The sequence below is a fragment of the Anomaloglossus baeobatrachus genome, chromosome 3, assembly GCF_048569485.1.
Source record: "Anomaloglossus baeobatrachus isolate aAnoBae1 chromosome 3, aAnoBae1.hap1, whole genome shotgun sequence".
NCBI lineage: Eukaryota > Metazoa > Chordata > Amphibia > Anura > Aromobatidae > Anomaloglossus > Anomaloglossus baeobatrachus.
The window spans coordinates 519,951,718-519,972,250 of NC_134355.1; the positions used below are offsets into that span (position 1 = coordinate 519,951,718).

Below are 20,533 nucleotides of genomic sequence, written 5' to 3' on the forward strand. Positions count from 1 at the left end.
GTGTCAATGACTGCGTTCTGGACATCTATCAAGTCAGCAGTCTTCCCCATGATTGTGTAGTCTACTGAACCTAACTAAGGGGCAATTTTTAATGCTTAGGAAGCCTTTGCAGGTGTTTTGTGGTAATTATTCTAATTTTATGAGATAATGACATTTGGGTTTTTATTGGCTGTAAGCCATAATCATCACCATTAACAGAAATAAACGCTTGAAATAGATCACTCTGTGTGTAATTGTGACGCCCTGGCAAAACCAGGTAGTCATAGTTAGGCACCCGCATTACACCATTCCCTCATTAGGAAACACACAGCCAACCAGAAAACCCTAGTCACCCCCCTTAGGGAAAGATAGACACAACAGTGGGCGTGACCAGGCGGTTGGGACACGCCCACCCAGGTGTCCAGACAGCCCGGGGCGGGAAAAACAGCGAGTTAGCTTGAGAGTGGAGTTTGGAGAGGAGTGTGGGCTGGAGCTAAGTGTAGCTCCAGCAGTGAAGTTCAAGTTGAACGGTACCAGGGTAGGAGCCCTGGTGCCACTGGCTAGGAGGCAGACGGTGGTCTCCGTCAGCAGGAGACGGGAAGATGGCTCAGTGGAACCGAGGTGGACCGGGACAGGGTTGTAGCCCGCCGGTACTGACACGGGAAACCACCCCGGAAACCGTAGCACAAAGGGGGATACTCGGACCCTGAAGCCAGGACCAGAACCTACTGGAGCTGGTTAATTAACCAATTGAGGCCAGGACTAGAGGTCCTGTCCCACCCAAAGTCCCTCATAGAAGACAAAAGCCCACCGATTAGGGATAAGAGGTCACCGCCAGGGCCCATAGATCCCACTGGCCAGCGTCTGCTGGCACGGCTCCTTAGGCCACATCCAGCCGGGAGCGGACTCCTGAGTTTCACACTAGGAAAGTCCACCTTTCATACAGCAGTGCAGGACAAGGATAGAGACCAACAGCCGGGTGGGGGACCAGAGCGCAACCGGCCGCGGCACCGGCCACCATCACCTTGGTTTACCAGAAACTTGTGTGTTTTACTAACAGTGAGTACACCAGCACCCCCTGCGATCGCCAATCCTTGCACGTGCCGACTGGGTCCCAGGGCTACCATGCCTGCCCACGGAGGGGTTAACAACTTGCTGCACAACATCTCCCCTGGGTGCCCCGTAACAGCAGCGGTGGTGTCCCACCTCACCACACACCGTGGGTGGCGTCATGAACTTAGGGTGGCTTTACACGCTGCGATATCGCTACCCCTAAGTTCTATAGCTATGCTATGTAGGTATAAAATGTTGCTTCTTAGGAGGCCCTCATCTTTTATAGTCCCTCTAATAGCTCCCATGGTTGGCTGCACTAGACTATGTAATCTGATAGTTGCAAGGCATTATGAGGAAGCCCTCCTGGCCCAGAATGACATCATTATCCTGCTCCCTAAGTCTTCAGTAGTCTGTGAAATGTTATCAGGCAGATTTTTTTTCTAATAACCTCCATGGCGTTTTCAAATTCATGAGGACCTTCAAATTTGTGGTAATACGACATAATGTTGATCCTCTACAGATTGATGCACTCATCTCTAGTCATGTCCCTACACAGTAAAACACTGTCTAATCAGTGGTGACAGATTCAAAAACTCTCTGTGATGCATACTAAAGAGAAGGTAAATGGTAAAACCTAGTAGTCAATTTTTCCTAAATGATGAGGATAAATGATGACTGAGCTACAGCGTTCTAAAACAATGTCATGCAGTATTTTTTTTTTCTGGCTACCGTAATTAAAAGTATTTACAACAGACATTTTACTTGCTCTAAAAATTGTTAAATAACTTGTAAAATTCCCTAAACTCCACTTATTCTGCCACTCTTTTTTGTTTTATTCTCCATCACTCCATTGCAGAGATTTTCACATTTGTTTCTTCTGGAGTGCAATATGTGAAATCTCTTCTTGCAGGCCAACTGGGCGTTTTTTCAGTCTTTTCTGGAGGTGGGAGCTTTCACCGCTCTGTCCCAGGTATTACCGGTTACACCTCAGCAGCTGATCTAGCAGTTTGGCAGTTTCTTGAGGCAAGATTGGCAGCATCTAGAAGGAAAGGTGCCCCAAGAGAAGACTATGAATAATCACCCTGTTGCATTTCAAGCAGAGATTTAACTTGCGCTCCAGAAAAGATACATGTAAATATCTCTGCAATGAATTAGCAAAATAAGGGGAGCTTGGGGATTTTTAAAAAGTGTTTCAATAAAAATGTTTGTATCAGTGACAGGTCCTCTTTAATTGTTGCCTAGAGTGTCCTTTAACTTATGTACAAGACTGTTTTTAACATTCTACATTTGGAATAAATGATTACTAGTCCGTTTACAATCCTATTTTGTGTTTTGTATCACAGTTGATATATGGACATGACTTTTTTTCTTTCCCAGGGTAATGGTGCCTTACAACAACCATTAAGGATGCAACCAATAAACAGACGTCGTATAAATCTACCTGGCTCTTTCCTTCTCCTCTGGCTTGCTGTACTTCCAGTACATGGCATCGCATGTCCAAAACCCTGTGCCTGTTATGTTAAGACAGAAGTCCATTGCACTTTCAGATATATTAATGTTATCCCTAAACAAATCGAGGATTATGTGGAACGTATTAATTTGGGGTAAGTTTCCTATTGTGAAATATAAAACTGGTATTATGAGTTATCATCTACATTCAAATTTGTAATACATAAAAATAATTTTATGGACAGTATTAAAAATAGTTGCTTTGTTGTTAAAATGTCAACAGAATAATTAAATCCAATGTATCAAAAATCAAATAAGAGGTGAGATAAATGTTACATCACTGGTATTGCTATTAGTATTTAGTAGTCGTCTGGATGGTCACCAGATAATATTATTTCATAGCTTAGAATTCGCTATTATACTCTTTTATTGCCTTTCTTAGTTCTGTGCAGATCAGTTGTTTTTATGCTACAATGGCTTGATAACGTTGAAATTATTGAAGTTAACCTGTCAGGTCCAATATGCACCCAGAAAAACAAGCAGTTATGGGTGCATATTACTAATCACTGCCTGACCATCCCTGTATACACTAGCATAGATAAAGGGATCTTTAGAAAAGTATTTCTAAAGATCCTTTATAATATGCTAACGAGCGCAGTGACTAGTCACAAGGACGTTAGTTCCTGCACTCATTCCGCCCTCTTAGCATGTTAGCACGCCCACAGGGCCCATACCCACTACCCAGCATCAACATTGGCAGTGACGCACGTACCTGTGTCCATTGCACCGCCTCAGAACGCTGGGCATAGGGTCAGTGAGCATGATCAGAAATCTCGGCACTTACAGTCATGCACACTACACCAATTTGAAGCCGGGCATACACCCGGCTTTATAGTACGCATGACCGGAAGTCTGGGCATCATCCACAATGAGCGGAAATCCAGTGTCAGGCGGCGATGGCAGCGGAGGTGAGCGTGACTGTACCAGCCCGCGGGCTCGGCTGCGACCGCCGAGCCGCTCAGATCTGTACTCGTACTGTGGGTGGTGGCTCCAGCTTCTCACGGACCCGGGGGTCATGTTGCTCTGCAAGGGAGTTGGCGCTACATGCGGGAATTTGGGTGTTTGATTTGGAATGACAGTTCATGACGCCACCCATGGGGTGTGGTAATTATGGACACCACCGCTGCGATGAAGGTACGGGGAAGTGTTGCGGAGCAGTGCGGTGTGGTGCCTGATGGCACTGGTGCACTCACTCTGACACAAGACACTGGAGTCGCTGGTAAACCAAACGGAGTGATGAACGGGGCCCGCAGCCGGCTGCAGCTCCAGATTAGGTTGGTGGTCTCCACCTTTCTCCTGCACCTCTGTGTAAATGTTTTGACTCCTGTGCTTAGACACCGGTTATCCACTCCCTGACTGGTACATGCCGGAGGAGCCCGTTTGCCCTTAGACGCTGGCCCTTTGGGTCTCTATGCCTTTGCAGTGGCGTTACCCGGTATGGTTGGGCTGTTGTCTTCTAAAGGGACTTGTGTGGGGTAGGTCCTTAAGTCCAGCCCGCAATCAGTTGATTTGACTTGGTCCTGTCGGTTCATGGCTTTGTGCTGGGTCTGAGTACCCTGCCTGGTGCTTCGGTATCCAGTTGGCTCCCCGGTTCGGTTCCTGCAGGCCACTACCCTGTCCCGGTCCCTTACGGTTCCACCGGTCGTATTCCCGGTCTCCTGCAGGCGGCCACCACCATCTGCCTCCTTGCCAATGGTGTCTGGGCTTTGACCCAGCCACCAGTAGTCTTTGGCAGGCCTGAGCGCAGGTCTGTCTGTAAACTCAACCTCCCTCCTTCACTGTCAAAACTCCTCCCTTCCAACTTGAACTTTGACTACTTAGGTTCCCGCCTCCAGGCCTGTGAACTCTTCGGTGGGCGGAGCCAACCACCTGACTCCGCCCCCCTGGTGTGGACATCAAACCTGGAGGGTGGTGACAAGGGTTTTGGTTTGGCTGGTGTTACCTAACCGGGAAGGGGGTGTGATGTGGTTATGTGTCTACCTGGGATGACCTGGATAGTCCAGGGCGTCACATGACCATCCTCTAATGCTGTGCATTCATTAACATTTTAGTGCGCCCACAGCGGAGTGCTTACATGCTAAGGGGGCTGACTAGCCAAGGGAAGTAATGCCCTTGCGACTAGTCGCTGGCCTCGTTAGCATATAATGAAGGCTCTTTAGAAATACTTTTTGTAAAGATCTCTTTATCTATGCTACTAGATACAGGGACAGTTAGGCAGGGATTAGCAATATGCACCCAGAACTGCTCGTGGTTCTGGGTGCATATTGCACCTGACAGGTTCCCTTTAATGTAAATGATATCAATTCTCATGCTTCTTCTCTCCTTTCATTGCCATTGCCTTGATTTACAACTGTATGCATTCTCCTCTATAACAAGGTGTAAGATAGTGCTGTAATTATAGACATTTTAGATCTGTATTGAAATACAAAAGCATATGTTAATATCTCTTGGCTGAGCCCCTCTGTCTGATTTCTACTTTTGTCATGGGTATTTAAATGAGTTGTATAGACTGTTTTACTGTGTTATAATTTCTAACTGTACTACTTATAATATGAAGACTATGGTTTCTATATGCCTCACCTCAGTTAATTTTTTATTCAATATTATATAAGAGAAAGAAATGTAAATGCACCATTAGGCTATGTTCACACCAAGTTTTTTTCAGCATTCAAAACATTTTTCAAGTGGAAACGGATTCAAGAAATGCTCCTTTTTTTTAACAAATTTTAGTTTTTCTAAAACATTTTTGAAGTAGTTTTGGAATAGTTTTCTTTTTTTTACAAAAAGATTTTTTGTAGACTTTTGATTGTACAGTGCCAGGTGGCAGCAGATTCCATTAGGATCTGCATCAAAAGAGTGATGTACATTTTTTTCCCACCATGAGTTTTTCTATACCTGTTTAGAAAAAATGGTTAAAATATAAACAGGAAAGTAAATTTCCCCTACAAATAAATAGTAAAAGTTTTCCCAAGCAGTTTTGATGTATATTCTAGGAAGAGTTTGTAGTATATCTGCTAGGAAAAACATTTCAAAAACTCTATATGAAAATAGCCCATGGATATGTGCATACAATGTCTTTTTCAGGAAGGTCCACTGCAAAACCCATGTTAAAAGCTTTCCGAATACGCTCAAAAAAATGAAGATATGCACTTCTAGTTAAAAATGACTTGCTGATTTCTATAGTCAGTCCATTGAGCATCGCTGAATCACTAGCGTGCGTACCCACCCCCATCGTTTGTGCGACATGGGCATATCGCTGCCCATCGTGGACAAAATCACGCACCCCCGTCACACGGACTTACCTGCCCTGTGACGTCGCTCTGGCCGGCGATCTGCCTTTTTTCTAAGGGGGCGGGTCATGCGGCATCACAGCGATGTCACACGGCAGGAGTCCAATAGAAGCGGAGGGGTGGAGATGAGCGGGACGTAACATCCCGCCCACCTCCTTCCTTTCGCATTGCCGGTGGAGGCAGGTAAAGAGATGTTCCTCGCTCCTGCGGTGTCACACACAGCGATGTGTGCTGCCGCAGGAACGACGAACAACATCACTAATGAGAAGAAAACGATTTTTTGTTTTAGGACGACCTCTCCACGGCAAACGATTTTGGCCGCTTTTGCGATCGTTTTAGGTCGCACAAAGTGTCACACGCTGTGATATCGTTAATGACGCCGGATGTGCGTCATAAACAATGTGACCCCGACGATAAAACATTAATGATATCCTAGCGTGTAAAGCCCCCTTTAGGCTATGTGCACAATTGGTGGTTGTTTTGTTTTTGTTTTGTTTTTGTTCATGCATTTTTCTTTGCTTATTTTAAGCAGTAAAAGCAAAGAAAAAGCAAGTCTATGAGAATTGTGACTTGCTGTGCACACACTCCTTCTTTTTTCCTTGCAGATTTTGTTGCTGAAAAAAGAAGTAGCATGTCAATTGTTTGTGAGTTTCTATAATCCCCTGCCATGCTTTATCACTACAGTGGATTATAGTGCAGCAGTTTGCCTCACACCGTGCATACAGGATGGTCTGTGAGGCTCTCTGTAGCTCAGTAACCCTGAGTCGTCCTGGTGATGACCCGGGGTTACCATGGCAGCCATCGGGTCCTTGTGATCGCATTACAGGGACCCGATCAATCGCCAGGGAGATGTAAGCGATTCCTCTTCCTACCTCCAGTGCGATCGCAACATTTATGGGGTGAAACTACCGGGAGTGGCGCGGACACCGCTTTGGGCAGTGAGAGCCAGGTCCCGGCTGTAACATCAGCTTGAAACTTGTCGGCGATCACAGGGATACCGCACCTTAACTACCGTGATCGCATGACTAAAAAAAAAAGCACAAGAAGAAGCAGGAAAAAATGCATATGAAAAAACACTCAAACACAATAAAAAATGCACTTTTATCTGTTGTGTTTTTCCTGCCAAAACATGTTTTTTATTTGCAGAAAAGAACACAAAAAAGCAACGTGAGCACATAGCCTAACTGTTCCAGGAAATATTATCTTTTGAGGAGTTTTTGTATGAGTTTTTGTTTCTATGAAACATTTTCTGATTTTTTTACTTTTTGAAGTGTTTGAGTTTTTTTCAAGAAGCATTTTTCTGCAATCTTTTGTTTTGATAGTGTATATATTGCATAATGTTCCACAAGGCATTTTCAAAACCTGAAGTAGTAAAAATCTAAAAAAAAAACAAAAAAACACGAAATATGAAAAGAAAAAAAAGAATTAACTTTGTAATAAATTGTAATTTAGTTCCATGAATTTTTGGGCTATTTTTATCATTTTTGAGGGAAGTAAGGTGTAAGGCATTCTTACTAACTGTCTGACATGCATGCTAGTGAAGTGTTTCTAACCGCGGGCACTGTACACACACTCCATCACGCTGCCACCGTGCTATTCTGGTGATCATCATCCCCAGCGATTAAGCAATCTATTTATTTTCTTAACAACTCTCGGAGAGAACTTCAAATCCTTTTTGGAGCGAATGTTTCTAAAAGCACAATGGGGCTGCTAATACATTGAAAGCATAAAAGGCAACCTCCTCCTGAGAAATAAATAAATACATGCCTCACTATGAAGGAATCGATTTTTAAGTGAACAGAGGAAAAAGCCAAGGGTGAATAATGGCCTCCAGATGTCCGCGATCTCCATTCCCTCATACACAGGTCTGTCAGTGAGAGCAGCCATATACGCCCGACCTCTATAATGTACATTCAGAAGTTTAATCCTAAATTGAGATAAATATACTAACAATTTCTAAAAGCTTATTCTCATTTTAGCAAGTTATAACCGATCCATAGGTTATAGCTATCCACTAGCCATTGTGCACGAGAGGCAGGTATCACACATCTGTTCTATTCATGAAAACATGTGCCTGACAACTGGTGCTCGTAAGGCTGCTTTCACACATCTGGTTTTTGCCGTGCGGCACAATACGGCGCTCTGCAGAAAAAACACCACCGGTTTTTTTTTGCCGCCGGTTGCATTTTTTCCCGCAAAGACTTGCATTAGCGCCATATTGTGCCGCATGGCCTTGCGTTGCGTCCGTTTTTTGCCGGATCCGGCATATTTAGCCCATGCGGCGGCCGGATGGAACGTTGCCTGGCACTTTTTTTGTGCGGCAAAAAAACGCGATTCACAATGCAAGCCTATAGACACCGGATGCAGCGTCCTGCGGCAAAAAACGCATCCAGCCGCCGGATGCTGTTTTTTGCACTGCGCATGCTCAGTTCCAAGTCGCATCCATCAAAAAATGGACGAAATGGAAAAACTTATGCAACGGATCCGTTTTTTTCCCCGCATCCGTTGCATAGGTTTTTGAGCCGGATTGAGCCGCACTGCTAAAACCGGATGTGTGAAAGCAGCCTAAGCGTGTGCAGATATCCATAGACGTGATATCACTAACCCCTCTTACCTCCTGATGGGAAGGTGACAGAGCTAGATTACCTTTTTAAGGCCATGGTCACATGTTCAGAATTTGGTCAGTATTTCATATCAGTATTTCTAGCCAAAACCATGATTGGAACAATAAAAGGAAAAGTATAATAGAAACACCATTTCTGCATTTTCCCACTCTCCTAGTTTTGGCTTACTGATGAAAAATACTGACCAAATGCTCAGTGCGCGCACGTGGTCTACAATAAAAAAACCCAAGTAACCACAGATTACTCCAGGCTGGATTCAGACAGACATTTATTCTCGCATGTGAGAAAATTGTCCCGATTATGTTAATGACTCTCTGATCAGAGTTTGAGCCAAGTGTCAGCTTAGTGTTATCCCATTCTCTTGCATGTGAAAATCAGGGACAGCTGGGAAGGTGGAGAGCTGAGTTTCTCCATCTTCCCTATTGGTGATCTCTGCGTACAACGGACTGCACTCGAATGACATCCGAGTGCAGTCGATGATTTTCATGCACCCATAGACTTGTATGGGTGCACACTGTCTGAGATTCGCTGGCAATCACAGCATGCAGCAATTTTTATCTCATGCCGAATTGGCATGAGAAAAAAAGCACTGGTCGGCACTGCCCCATAGTATAACATTGAAGCAAGCTATTCGATAAAACATCAGATAGCACTTTTCCCTCTTATATGCTTCTGTGAGTGAGCTCAAAGATTAAAGGGTACTTTACACGCTGCGATATCGGTACCGATATCGTTAGCGAGCGTACCCGCTCCCGTGAGTTCTGCGACATGGGGACATCGCTGCCCATGGCGCACAACATCGCTAACACCCGTCACACATACTTACCTGCCTAGCGACGTCGCTGTGACCGGCGAACCGCCTCCTTTCTAAGGGGGCGATACGTGCGGCGTCACAGCGGCGTCACTAAGTGGCCGTACAATAGCCAAACATCCCGCCCACCTCCTTCCTTCCTCATTGCCGGGTGGAAGCAGGTACAGTGAGTTTCCTCGTTCCTGCGGTGTCACACGTAGCATTGTGTGCTGCCTCAGGAATGACAAACAACCTCGCTACTCACCTGTCAACGATTTTTGGTGTTGGAGCGACCTCTCCAATACCAACGATTTTTACCTCTTTTGCAATCATTTTAGGTCGCTCAGAGGTGTTACATGCTGCGATGTTGCTAACGACGACGGATGTGCGTCACAATTACCGTGACCCCCGACGATATATCGTTAGCGATGTCGCAGCGTGTAAAACCCCCATAAGTATTGCAATGTAGTTAATCTGCTATTATTTTTCAAGAGCTTGACTTTAAGACCTCATTCAGACACCAGTTATTGTCATGTACAGAGTCCATCAGAGTTCATCATGTTTAGCGTTTCAGATTTCTCTGAAGGAGGGAAAAAGTTTCTCAATATTTTCCATATAACAGTCCATGAAAAACAAAAACAGACAGCACACGGATGACACCAATAGGGTTGCCCGATATTTTTGTGGACCTATATACTTGCATTGCGATTTTGATCGTACAATCGGATCAATATTGGACATTTCTCGATTTTGATCAAACTCCTCAGTCCACCAAAAATTCTGGACATGTGAAAGTACACGGACAGCACTCGTACACAAATAACTGAAGTTTGAATGAGATCTAGAATAGTACTAAAACAGAAAACTAATTGATTAACTAAATATACATTATCTTAAAAGCCTATATCAGTACATTTATATTTTTCTAGTTGTAGCTCTTTAGTATGTGGAAATATCATCATAATCCGGACTTAAAACTTGTCATGTTATAAAACTGGTGGCAAGAATCCAGTGAAAGAAGAAATATTTGTAAAAGAGAATGTAGCATATGTGATTTCCAAGAATAATGATAAAGTTATTTTCTGAGCAAGAGATCTCTCTAAGGCCTCCTCCAGAAATGAGCTCATACTCCTGCAGACAGGCACGCACTGCGTGTTCCAGAATTTTAGTGCAGTATTTAATTTACAGCATCTTCTTTATAAATATTGTTCTATATGTTCCCCTGCATGATAATAGGTACAACAGCCTAAGCAAACTGACAGAAAGCGACTTTGCAGGATTGAAGAAATTAGAACTTCTTATGTTACATAGCAACGAAATCCAGACAATCCATGAAAATGCTTTCCAAGACTTATCATCATTACAGGTATGAACTGTCATATACAGAGCTAAACTTACCAATAACCAGCACATTGTCACGATCCCTCTGTGCAGATCATCTTGCACACAGGTGATGCTCTGCTGTGCCTTCCTGAATTATGAAGCCGGCAGTGACATTATTCCTCTGTGCAGAATATCTTGCCCACAGGTGATGCTCTGCTGCGCCTTCCTGAACTACAGGGTCAGCAGTGACATGTTTCCTTTGTGCAGAGCATTTTGCTTTTGGGGATGCTCTGCTGTGTTTCTTTGAGCACTAGCTGACAGGTTGTTTGACAGCACAGGCTTCCATGCAGATTCTGGGAGGTGCTTTTACTCAGGTGTTCCAACTTCCTGGTAATTGCTCTGTTTCATTACTGAGCATGCTCTCCCAGAACCTCACCAGTCATACTCTCTGGTTCTGCAGTTGTGCTCTTGGCTCGTGTTGTGTTCTGATCTAAGTTTCTTGACCCTGGTCTGTTGTTTAACTCCTCTCTGCCCACTCCCTGTTCTTGTCATTACCTCCTGGGTTCTGACCTCAGACTGTTACCTGACCACGTCTCAGACTGATCCCTGAATATAATACATACTTTCCTGGAATTCTGACCCTTGGCTTGTGACTTGACTATGTTTCTGCTTACTCCCGGTGTCCTGGTGTGACTTCTTGTTTCCTGACCCCAGCTTGTCTGACTACCCTTCCATCTATACTATTCATAAGTAGTAACTAGCATTACTATTATTATTATTATTATTATTTGTTATTATAGCGCCATTTATTCCATGGTGCTTTACAAGTGAAAGAGGGTATACGTACAACAATCATTAACAGTACAAAACAGACTGCTTTAGGAGGAGAGAGGACCCAGCTCGTGAGGGCTCACAGTCTATAGGGAATGGGTGATGGTACAATAGGTGAGGACAGAGCTGGTTGCGCAGTGGTGTACTGGACTGAGGGCTATTGTAGGTTGTAGGCTTGTTGGAAGAGGTGGGTCTTGAGGTTCCTCTTGAAGCTTTCCACAGTAGGGGAGAGTCTGATATGCTGAGGTAGAGCGTTCCAGAGAATGGGGGAGGCACGGGAGAAATCTTGTACGCAATTGTGGGAAGAGGAGATAAGAGAGGAGTAGAGAAGGAGATCTTGTGAGGATCTGAGGTTGCGTGCAGGTAGGTACCAGGAGACTAGATCACAGATGTAGGGAGGAGACAGGTTGTGGATGGCTTTGTATGTCATGGTTAATGTTTTGAACTGCAGTCGTTGGACGATGGGAAGCCAGTGAAGGGATTGGCAGAGTGGCGAGGCTGGGGAATAGCGAGGAGAGAGGTGGATTAAGCGGGCCTCAGAGTTTAGGATAGATTGCACGGGTGAAAGAGTGTTGGAAAGGAGGCCAGAGAGCAGGAGGTTGCAGTAGTCAAGGCGGGAGATGATGAGGGCATGCACTAATGTTTTTGCTGATTCTTGGTTAAGGAAAGCATGGATCCGGGAGATATTTTTGAGTTGTAGTCTGCATGAGGTGAAGAGGGCTTGGATGTGTGGCTTGAAGGATAAAGCAGAGTCGAGGGTTACTCCAAGGCAACGAGCTTGTGAGACTGGGGAGAGTGAGCAACCATCAAGTTTGATGGAAAGGTTTGTTGGAGGAGATGAGTGAGGAGGAGGAAAGACAATGAACTCGGTTTTGTCCATGTTAAGTTTTAGGAATCGCGCAGAGAAGAAGGATGAAATAGCAGACATACAGCAGACAATAGCATCACATACATATGGTGAGAAAAAGGAAAACACTATAGTTACATTACCGTATGAGTTTCCATCAGCTTCCTTCTTGCATTCCAGTTTATTTCCAATCTTGCAACATACCCTGCTGGTCAATACAGATGTGTCCACTAAAATCTTAATCTACAAATTCTAAAAATTATTGTGACATGCTAGCAAAACCTTTATCAGTACACAGTTCACATCACAACTGTTAAGTCACCACATATTGACATATAGCAGAAAGAACTCAGGAAAAAATATCACTAAATCGTGTTTTTTGGTTCTTTTTTTTGGTCATCCATAGGCCCTCATCTTAACATATACACATGGACAAAATTGTTGGTACCTTTCTGGTAAGGTAAGAAAAAAACACAATGGTCAGCAAAATAACTTGAAACTGACCAAAGTAATTTTCAATTAAGACTTACTCAGTCCAGGTGTCTCAGGTTTGAAAGGTTGCCTACTCCAAGATTACATGTTTCAGCTCCTTCCACAACAGGATGTAGATCATGGCTCATAGAAGGCCACTTCATACTACTCCTTGCGTTGCTCTTAGCCATTCTTGGATGCTTATAGTTGTGATTTGGACCTGTGATTCAGACGAAGCTTTCTGACATTGGGCAGTACATTTTCCTCCAGAATGCCTTGAGTGTTTTGAAATGTCATTGTACCTGCAGAAATTAATGACAACCTGTTCCAGATTGACCAAAGCAGCCCCAAAATATAACTGAGCCAGTTCCATGTTTCATATTAGATACATTGGTTTTGCTTTCTATTCTTCATTTTTTATGGCTGTGAACATAGAGCTCTTCGGACATGCCAAAAAGCTTCAGTTTTACCTCCTCTGTCCATGACATTCTCCCAGAAGCTTTGTGGCTTGTCAATATGAATTGTGGTAAATTCCAGTCTCAAATTTTTATTATTTGTTTTTTACAATTGATTTCTTCCAGAAGGTCATTTTGGCCAAGACAGTGACAGATGGTGCGATGTAACCTTGATGTACTATGACCATGGAGATCATCTCCTATCTTTTTGGAAGTTGTTCTGGGCAGTTTGGTTACCAATTGGTATGATCCATCTCTTCAGTTTGTCATCAGTTTTCTTTTTCGAGCCATTTCCAAGGAGATTGGCTACAGTCCCATAAACCTTATACTTCTGAATAATGTGTGCAACTGTAATTACAGAAACATTGAGCTGTTTGTAGATGGTCTTATAGCTTTGAACTTTAACATGTTTGTGTATAATTTTTTGTCTAATCTCCTGAGACAGCACTTTCCTTATGTATTCTTTGGTCCATGTTCAGTGTGTTACACACTAGGACACCAAACAGTACAGTGACTACTTTTCAACCTTTAAATAGGTACACTGACTGATTACAAGTTTGTAGACACCTGTGATGATAATTACAGGACACAGCTTAGTTTAACATGTCTCTATGGTCAAATTATTTTCAATCTTTTTAGCGGTACCATCATTTTTGTCCAGGCCATTTTCATTAGTTTTTTGGGGTTTTTTTCTGAAGAACCCCAATTCAAAAGCAATGTCTGTTTTTCACTGGTTGATATTCAGTAAATTTAAATTGAAAATTACTTTTGTCAGTTTCAATTTATTTATTTACCATTATGGAGTTTTCTAACTATATAAGGAGGATACCAACTTTGTCCATGTGTGTGTGTTGAGCCAAAAGGAAAAATGAGGATGAACATATCTTTAAAAATAACACAATCATTTGCAGATCTAAAGGCTCTTCTAGCACGTCAAGAGTTACATTCTAACTTACGAAATAGACCATCATTTATATTACTGTGGAATTTTCAATCATGCTTTAATCCTACATATAATAATGTCCCCTTGTGACACTATTCAGCCGAGACGGAGCTTCTTTTTCCTATCATGGGACATTATTGCACAATGATATAAAGCACTATTGAATAGTGAATTTATAGTAGTGCAACTGCAGGTCTCATTCTTTGTTCTCATAGTTATTTCTATGACAGCTGTCACAGAGATAAATGTGCATGCCTGAGGAAGAGACCGGAGATGTCTCGAAAGCTTGCTTTATAACATCATATTTTATTTTTATTTTAGTTAGCCATTAAAAGGTATCACAACTACAAAATTTTAATTATGTTTCTTTCACTGAGAGCAATCAATCATTTTTCAACTGGCTAACATGGTACCAAAACCTTTTTCTTTTACCATATAGTGTACTGGAAAATGGCAAACAAAATCCAAATAAGGAAAAATTGCAAAATAAGTGCAATTGCACGATGGTTTTTGAGATATTTTATTCACTGTGTTCACTATATGGTAACACTGATTTGTTGGTGTGATGCCTCAGCTCGGTACAGGTTCATAGACACCAAACATTTATAAGTTTACTTTTATCTAAGGTGTTAAAAAAAAATCAGAATTTTGTCTGAAAAAAGTGGCACACTATTTGCGCCATCTTCCGCGACCCGTGGTGTTCTCAATTTTCAGGATCTATGGCTCAGTAATGGCTTATTTTTTGCATCTCAAGCTGATGTTTTTAATGGTACCATTTTTGCGCCGATGCTGTTTTACGCAAAATTTGCAGCAACCAAACAACGTAATTTTAGCGGTTGGAATTTGTTTGCCACTATGCCGTGCACTGATCAGATTAATTGATTTTATATTTTGATAGAGCGGGCATTTTTGAACGTGTATATATTTTTGAACCCTTTAATTTTCAATGGAGCGAAAGGGGGGTGATTTGAACTTTTTGGTTTTTTAATTTTTCCAAATTTTTTTTTACTTTTTTCTTTATTTTACTAGTCCCCCTAGGGGGCTATAATGATCAGCAGTTTGATCACTCATTCTTTTCTCCTGATCAGAGCAGCACTGCTCAGATCGGAGAAATGCCCACCTCTTGTAACCTGCAGAACTTGGCTGCTTGTTACAGGACCTGAGTCATGTGAGTTACAGGAGTCATCACATCACGACCCACACTACCATGACAACCATCAGCTCCACGTGATCACGTAACATGACATCCGGTGGTGGCCAGTGAGTAAAGTTTTACCATGACCATAATTTAAATGGCGCTGTCACATTTTGACAGTGTCAATTAAGGGGTAAATAGGCACGGGCAGAGTGCGGATCTTCTCATGCCTGCCAGGCACACATATCAGCTGTAGAAATCAGCTGACATGTGTGCAGATCGCAGCAGGCTGCTTGTAGCAGCTGGCAGGGATTAACACTCTGACTGCTAAGACATAATATTACTGCCCGTGGTTGTTAAGAGGTTAATCCCTTAACGACCAATGACGTACATAGTACATCATGAGCAGATGTGAGTTCCCACATCATCTAAAGGTCAAGCTATTCTTCTTGCAGAGACTGACACACCATTCCAGCTTGCCAGTGTTGAGGAATCTTTAAGCTGCAATGCTCCTCTGGGAAATATGCAAATTGTCCCTTCAGGGAGGAAGTAGGCGAACTCTAGTGCCACCTATTGGATCATCATGACATGCTATGGATTTAAACTGTCACTCTAAAAACAGACAGTGAAAGCTCTGTGCCGATAGTGGTCAGTGAAAGCTGACCTGCATGGGAAGAGATGCGGGGACTAATTACAGTGGTCCCCACTCTCTATCGCTGTGATCAGTCAGTCAATCTGACTGACCGATTACAGCATGTGATCGGGGGAAGGTGCTGAAATATCAGCATTTCCCCACATGATCATTGCTGGAGCTTGGCATAGCTGACAGTCAAGCTCTGGCAATAACAGCCAACTGGTGTCATGGCACCCGAAAGTGAAACAATGACCTCCTGATGTGCCAGGTATGGGGTATGGTGACCTGTTAGACTCAGTCATAGGCAGAGTTTAACGGGAATTTTGTCGGTGTAATCTGACAGGTCTGATACATTGCAAGACATGTCTATTCCAATGCGTGAGACCAGTGATAAAAAGATTAAGATTAGTAAAAAAAGCAAAGCAAATAAAAATTGTAAAAATTGTTAAAGAAACAAAAAACCCTCCATTACACCAATACAAACATTTATGTATAAACAAATATAAACTAATAAAGTAAATATTTGGTATTTATATGTCCAGAATGACACAATCTATAAAACTTGCATACTCTTTCGCCCCTACAGTGCATACAGTAAAAAAAAAATGTGGTAAAAAGCTACAGTACATCACAAAAGTGAATACACCCTTACATTTTTGTATATATTTTATCTTTTCATGGGACAACACTAAAGATATGATGACACTTTGATACAATGTAAAATAGTCAGTGCACTCAGTGCACAGCTTGTATAACAGTGTAAATTTAGTGTGCCCTCTAAATAACCCAACACAGAGCCATTAAGCTCTAAACCACTGTACACTACTAAGTGAAAATGGCCAAATTGTGTCCAAGCTGTCAATATTTTGTGTCGAGACCATTCTTTTCTGCACTGCCTTAACTCGCTTGGGTATCGCGTTCACCAAAGATTCATAAGAGCCACTAGAATCATCTTCCACTGATCCATGAGGACAGCACACAGCTGGTGGATGTTAGAGACTTTGCTCTCCTCCTCCTGCCATTTGAAGATGCCACACAGGTGCTCAATCGGATTTAGGTCTGGAGACATGCTTGGCCAGTCTAGCAGCTTTACCCTCGGTTTCTTTAGCAAGGCAGTGGTTGTTTTGGAGGTGTGTTTGGGGTCGTTATCATGTTGGAATACTGCCATGCAATCCAGTTTCCGAAACAAGGGGGTCATGCTCTATTTCAGTATGTCACAGTGTTGGCATCCATGGTTCCTTCAATGAACTGTAGCTCCCCACAGCCGGCAACACTCATGCAGCCCCAAACCTTGACACTGCCACCTCCATACTTGACTGTAGGGAAGATACACTTGTTTTTGTTCTCCCCACCTGGTTGCTGCCACACATGCTTGACACTATCTGAACCAAATAAGTTTATCTTGGTATCAACAGACCACACAACATGGTTCCAGTAATCCATGTCCTTAGTCTGCTTGACTTCAGTAAAACTGTTTGTGGGCTTTCTTGTGTATCAGCTTTAGAAGTGACTTCCTTCAGTGATGACAGTCATGCAGATCAATTTCATGCAGTGTGCTAAGTATGGATTGAGCACTGACAGACTGACCCACACCCTTTTAAACTTTGCAGAAATACTGGCAGCACTCATACGTCTATTTTGAGAAGACAACCTCTGGATATGATGTTGAGCATGTGCAGTCAACTTCTTTGGTTGAACATGGCAAGGTTTGTTCAGAGTGCAATCTGTTTTGTTAAACTGCTGTATAGTCTTGGCCAGTCTTGGTGTTGGCAATCTTTTAATAGCCTAGGCCATCTTAATGTAGAGCAACAATTCTTTATTTCAGATGCTCAGAGAATTCTTTGCCATGAGTAGCCATGTTGAACTTCCAGTGACCAGTATGAGAGAGTGTGAGTGATAACACCAAATTTAACACACCTGCTTCCCATTCACACCTGAGACCTGTTAACACTAACGTGTAAAATTAGGGAAAATGTCTAATTGGGCACAATTTGGGCATTCTCACTTAGTGGTGTACTCACTTTTGTTGCCAGCTGTTTAGACATTAATGGCTTTGTGTTGAGCTATTTAAAGGGCACCAAATTTACAATGTTATACAAGTTGTACACTGACTAGTTTACATTATATCAAAGTGTCAAATCTTCAGTGTTGGCCCATAAAAAGATATAATAAATTATTTACAAAAATGAGAGGTGTGTACTCACTTTTGTGATATACTACATGTTTTTTCATCATATCTCCAAAATCAAACTGGAATAAAATTATTTCAAAGAGACATGTATGATAAAAGTGGTATTGCTGAAAAATTAATCTAGGCCTGCAAGGAACAAGCCACCACATACATGCAGAAGCGAAAAACAAAAAGCCTATAGCTCTCAGAATACAGCTATACAAAGCAATACTTTTTCTATAAAAATTGTTATTATTTTGTAAGAGTGGAAAAACATAAAAAAAGATACAAACGTGGTATCGCCATAATCGTACTGATAAAGCAATCATAACTACTTTTTCCACACTGTAAACAGCATATTTATTTTTCTGAATTTCTGTTTTTTTGTTCATTCTGTTTCCCAAAAATCTGAACAGAAAGCACTCAAAAAGCATTATAACCAAAAATAATACTAAGAAAAACATTCACTTATCCCAGAAAAAACAAGCCCTCACAAGACTCTTTCGGCAGAAATATGGAAAAATAAGGTTATGCAACTGTAAAAAAAAAAAAAAGAAAAAGAAAAGAAGCACTTTTTAGTGTGTGATAGTCGCCAAGCATACAAAAAATATAAATTTGATATTGCTGAAATAGCACCAACCCAAGGATTAAAGCCTTAAAATTATTTATACCACACGGTAAACGGCATGAAAAATAAGAAAACCTATTCTTGATCTGCTGTTATTGATTTGTTTATTCTGCCTCCCTGAGATCACAGTAAGGGTCGGTTCATATTTATACTGTGCTCTAAGCTTAACGTTTACATCGGAATTTCTGTGCAAAACTCTGAAATATGTGATGTTAACAGCACTCCTAACAAAAGGTGCAACAACCGCGGTCGCAGAGGTCACCGTCACGACCGGCCAGCCCTGCAGATCAACAGCCGGCTCTTCTCTGTGAGAGAGGAGATGTGCTGTTCTGTGGCAGACCACACGGCCACTATAAGGCCCGTGTGGCAGGAGGGCCCAGTGTCAGTGGCAACGGCACTGGGTCCCCCTTGCCCGTCATCTCACACAGCAATAATGAAGCATCGAGTGGTGTGCTCCGCTCCATGCTTCATCATTCTACTCCTGTGCCTGCGCTTGATGTCTGACATCACTTTTGTGCAACTGCTGTGCTGAGACTGCACAGCACAGAGCACAGGAAATTGAAATTGTCAATAGAAAGTTTAAAAAATAACTACGCATTTCGAAACATAAACATTTGTAATCATCTAAACTTTCTATTGACATTGATGTCTGGATGAACTTTAAATAAATTTTTATTTTATCCCCACATCGTAAAGCTGGATTTTCATCCCTTCAAGACTTTCTCTACATTTACCATTGGTTCCTTTGCTCCAGAGTCCTGGTTTGATTGTGAGCTGGACTGTCTTTTTAGTTAAAAATCTGTCCTGGGACTATAGCCAGAGATGATTCTAGTTATCCATGACTTTGCTCCAGGTGGTTTACAGGTCTCGTGCTGTAAGTGGCACAAAACTTGTGCAGCTAGGCTGTATTTCATGCCTGTGGTTTAGGCAGCATGGATAAGGTGACTGGTTCCCTTTAAATTAACTTTTAGTTTACTTATTCTCTTGCAAGTAGGAAAATATTAATGTCCGTAACGCACTGAAACTTTTAATTGTTACTCAAGTTATTCAATTTGTTATTTTCCTTGTTTCAATGTAAATTTTTAATTTTACATTTTCTAGGTATTGAAAATGAGTTACAATAAAGTGAAGACCCTTCACAAGAATACATTCCGTGGTCTGAAGAGTATGGTCAGGCTACATATGGATCACAATAAACTGGAATTCTTGTCTCCAGAATCATTCTATGGCCTCACATCCCTGAAACTGGTGCACTTAGAAGGAAATGAAATTCGGCAGCTGCACATGGACACTTTCGTCACTTTGCGCTTCATACAGATATTTAAAACATCATCTATAAAACATATAAATCTGTCTGATAACCAGTTATCATCATTGCCCAAAGAGATGTTCTTGTACTTAAATGAACTGGAGGGACTTTATCTTCATGGAAATCCTTGGTCCTGTGACTGTAATCTTCAGTGGCTAACAGAACTTGGACAGCAGTCTAAAGGTATTTCATTCCATGTGCATATACATGTCAAGAAACTCATGATGGTAATGTGCAGTACCAGTATGTACTGTGTATCACAATAAAAAGTAATGGGTTTTAGAAAACCCTTAATAATTTGGTTACCCTTTCATTAAAGCATCACTCCAGTGCTTTTTATTAATTCACCGCTAGTGCTGCTTTACCACCCCAGTGTTTTCTATTATTAGACAGCTGGAGTGCTGCTTGCTGCTTTACCAGCCCATTGTTTTCTATTATTAAACAGCTGGTGTGCTGCTTTACCAGCCCAGTGTTTTTTATTATTTCATCCCTAGAGTGCTGCTTTACCAGCCCAGTGTTTTTTATTATTTCATCCCTAGAGT

General features: G+C 42.2%; 1 protein-coding gene across 1 annotated transcript in view; it reads left to right on the top strand.

Moving 5' to 3' along the window:
• The window catches only part of IGSF10 (immunoglobulin superfamily member 10), an 83,077-nt gene that overhangs the window by 26,285 nt on the left and 36,259 nt on the right, over window positions 1-20,533 (top strand). The window contains exons 2-4 of the mRNA XM_075340736.1: window positions 2,410-2,636; window positions 10,482-10,611; window positions 19,784-20,174. Coding sequence (XP_075196851.1) covers window positions 2,440-2,636; window positions 10,482-10,611; window positions 19,784-20,174 — 718 coding nt within the window. The 5' untranslated portion in view covers window positions 2,410-2,439. The remainder of the gene's footprint in view (window positions 1-2,409; window positions 2,637-10,481; window positions 10,612-19,783; window positions 20,175-20,533) is intronic.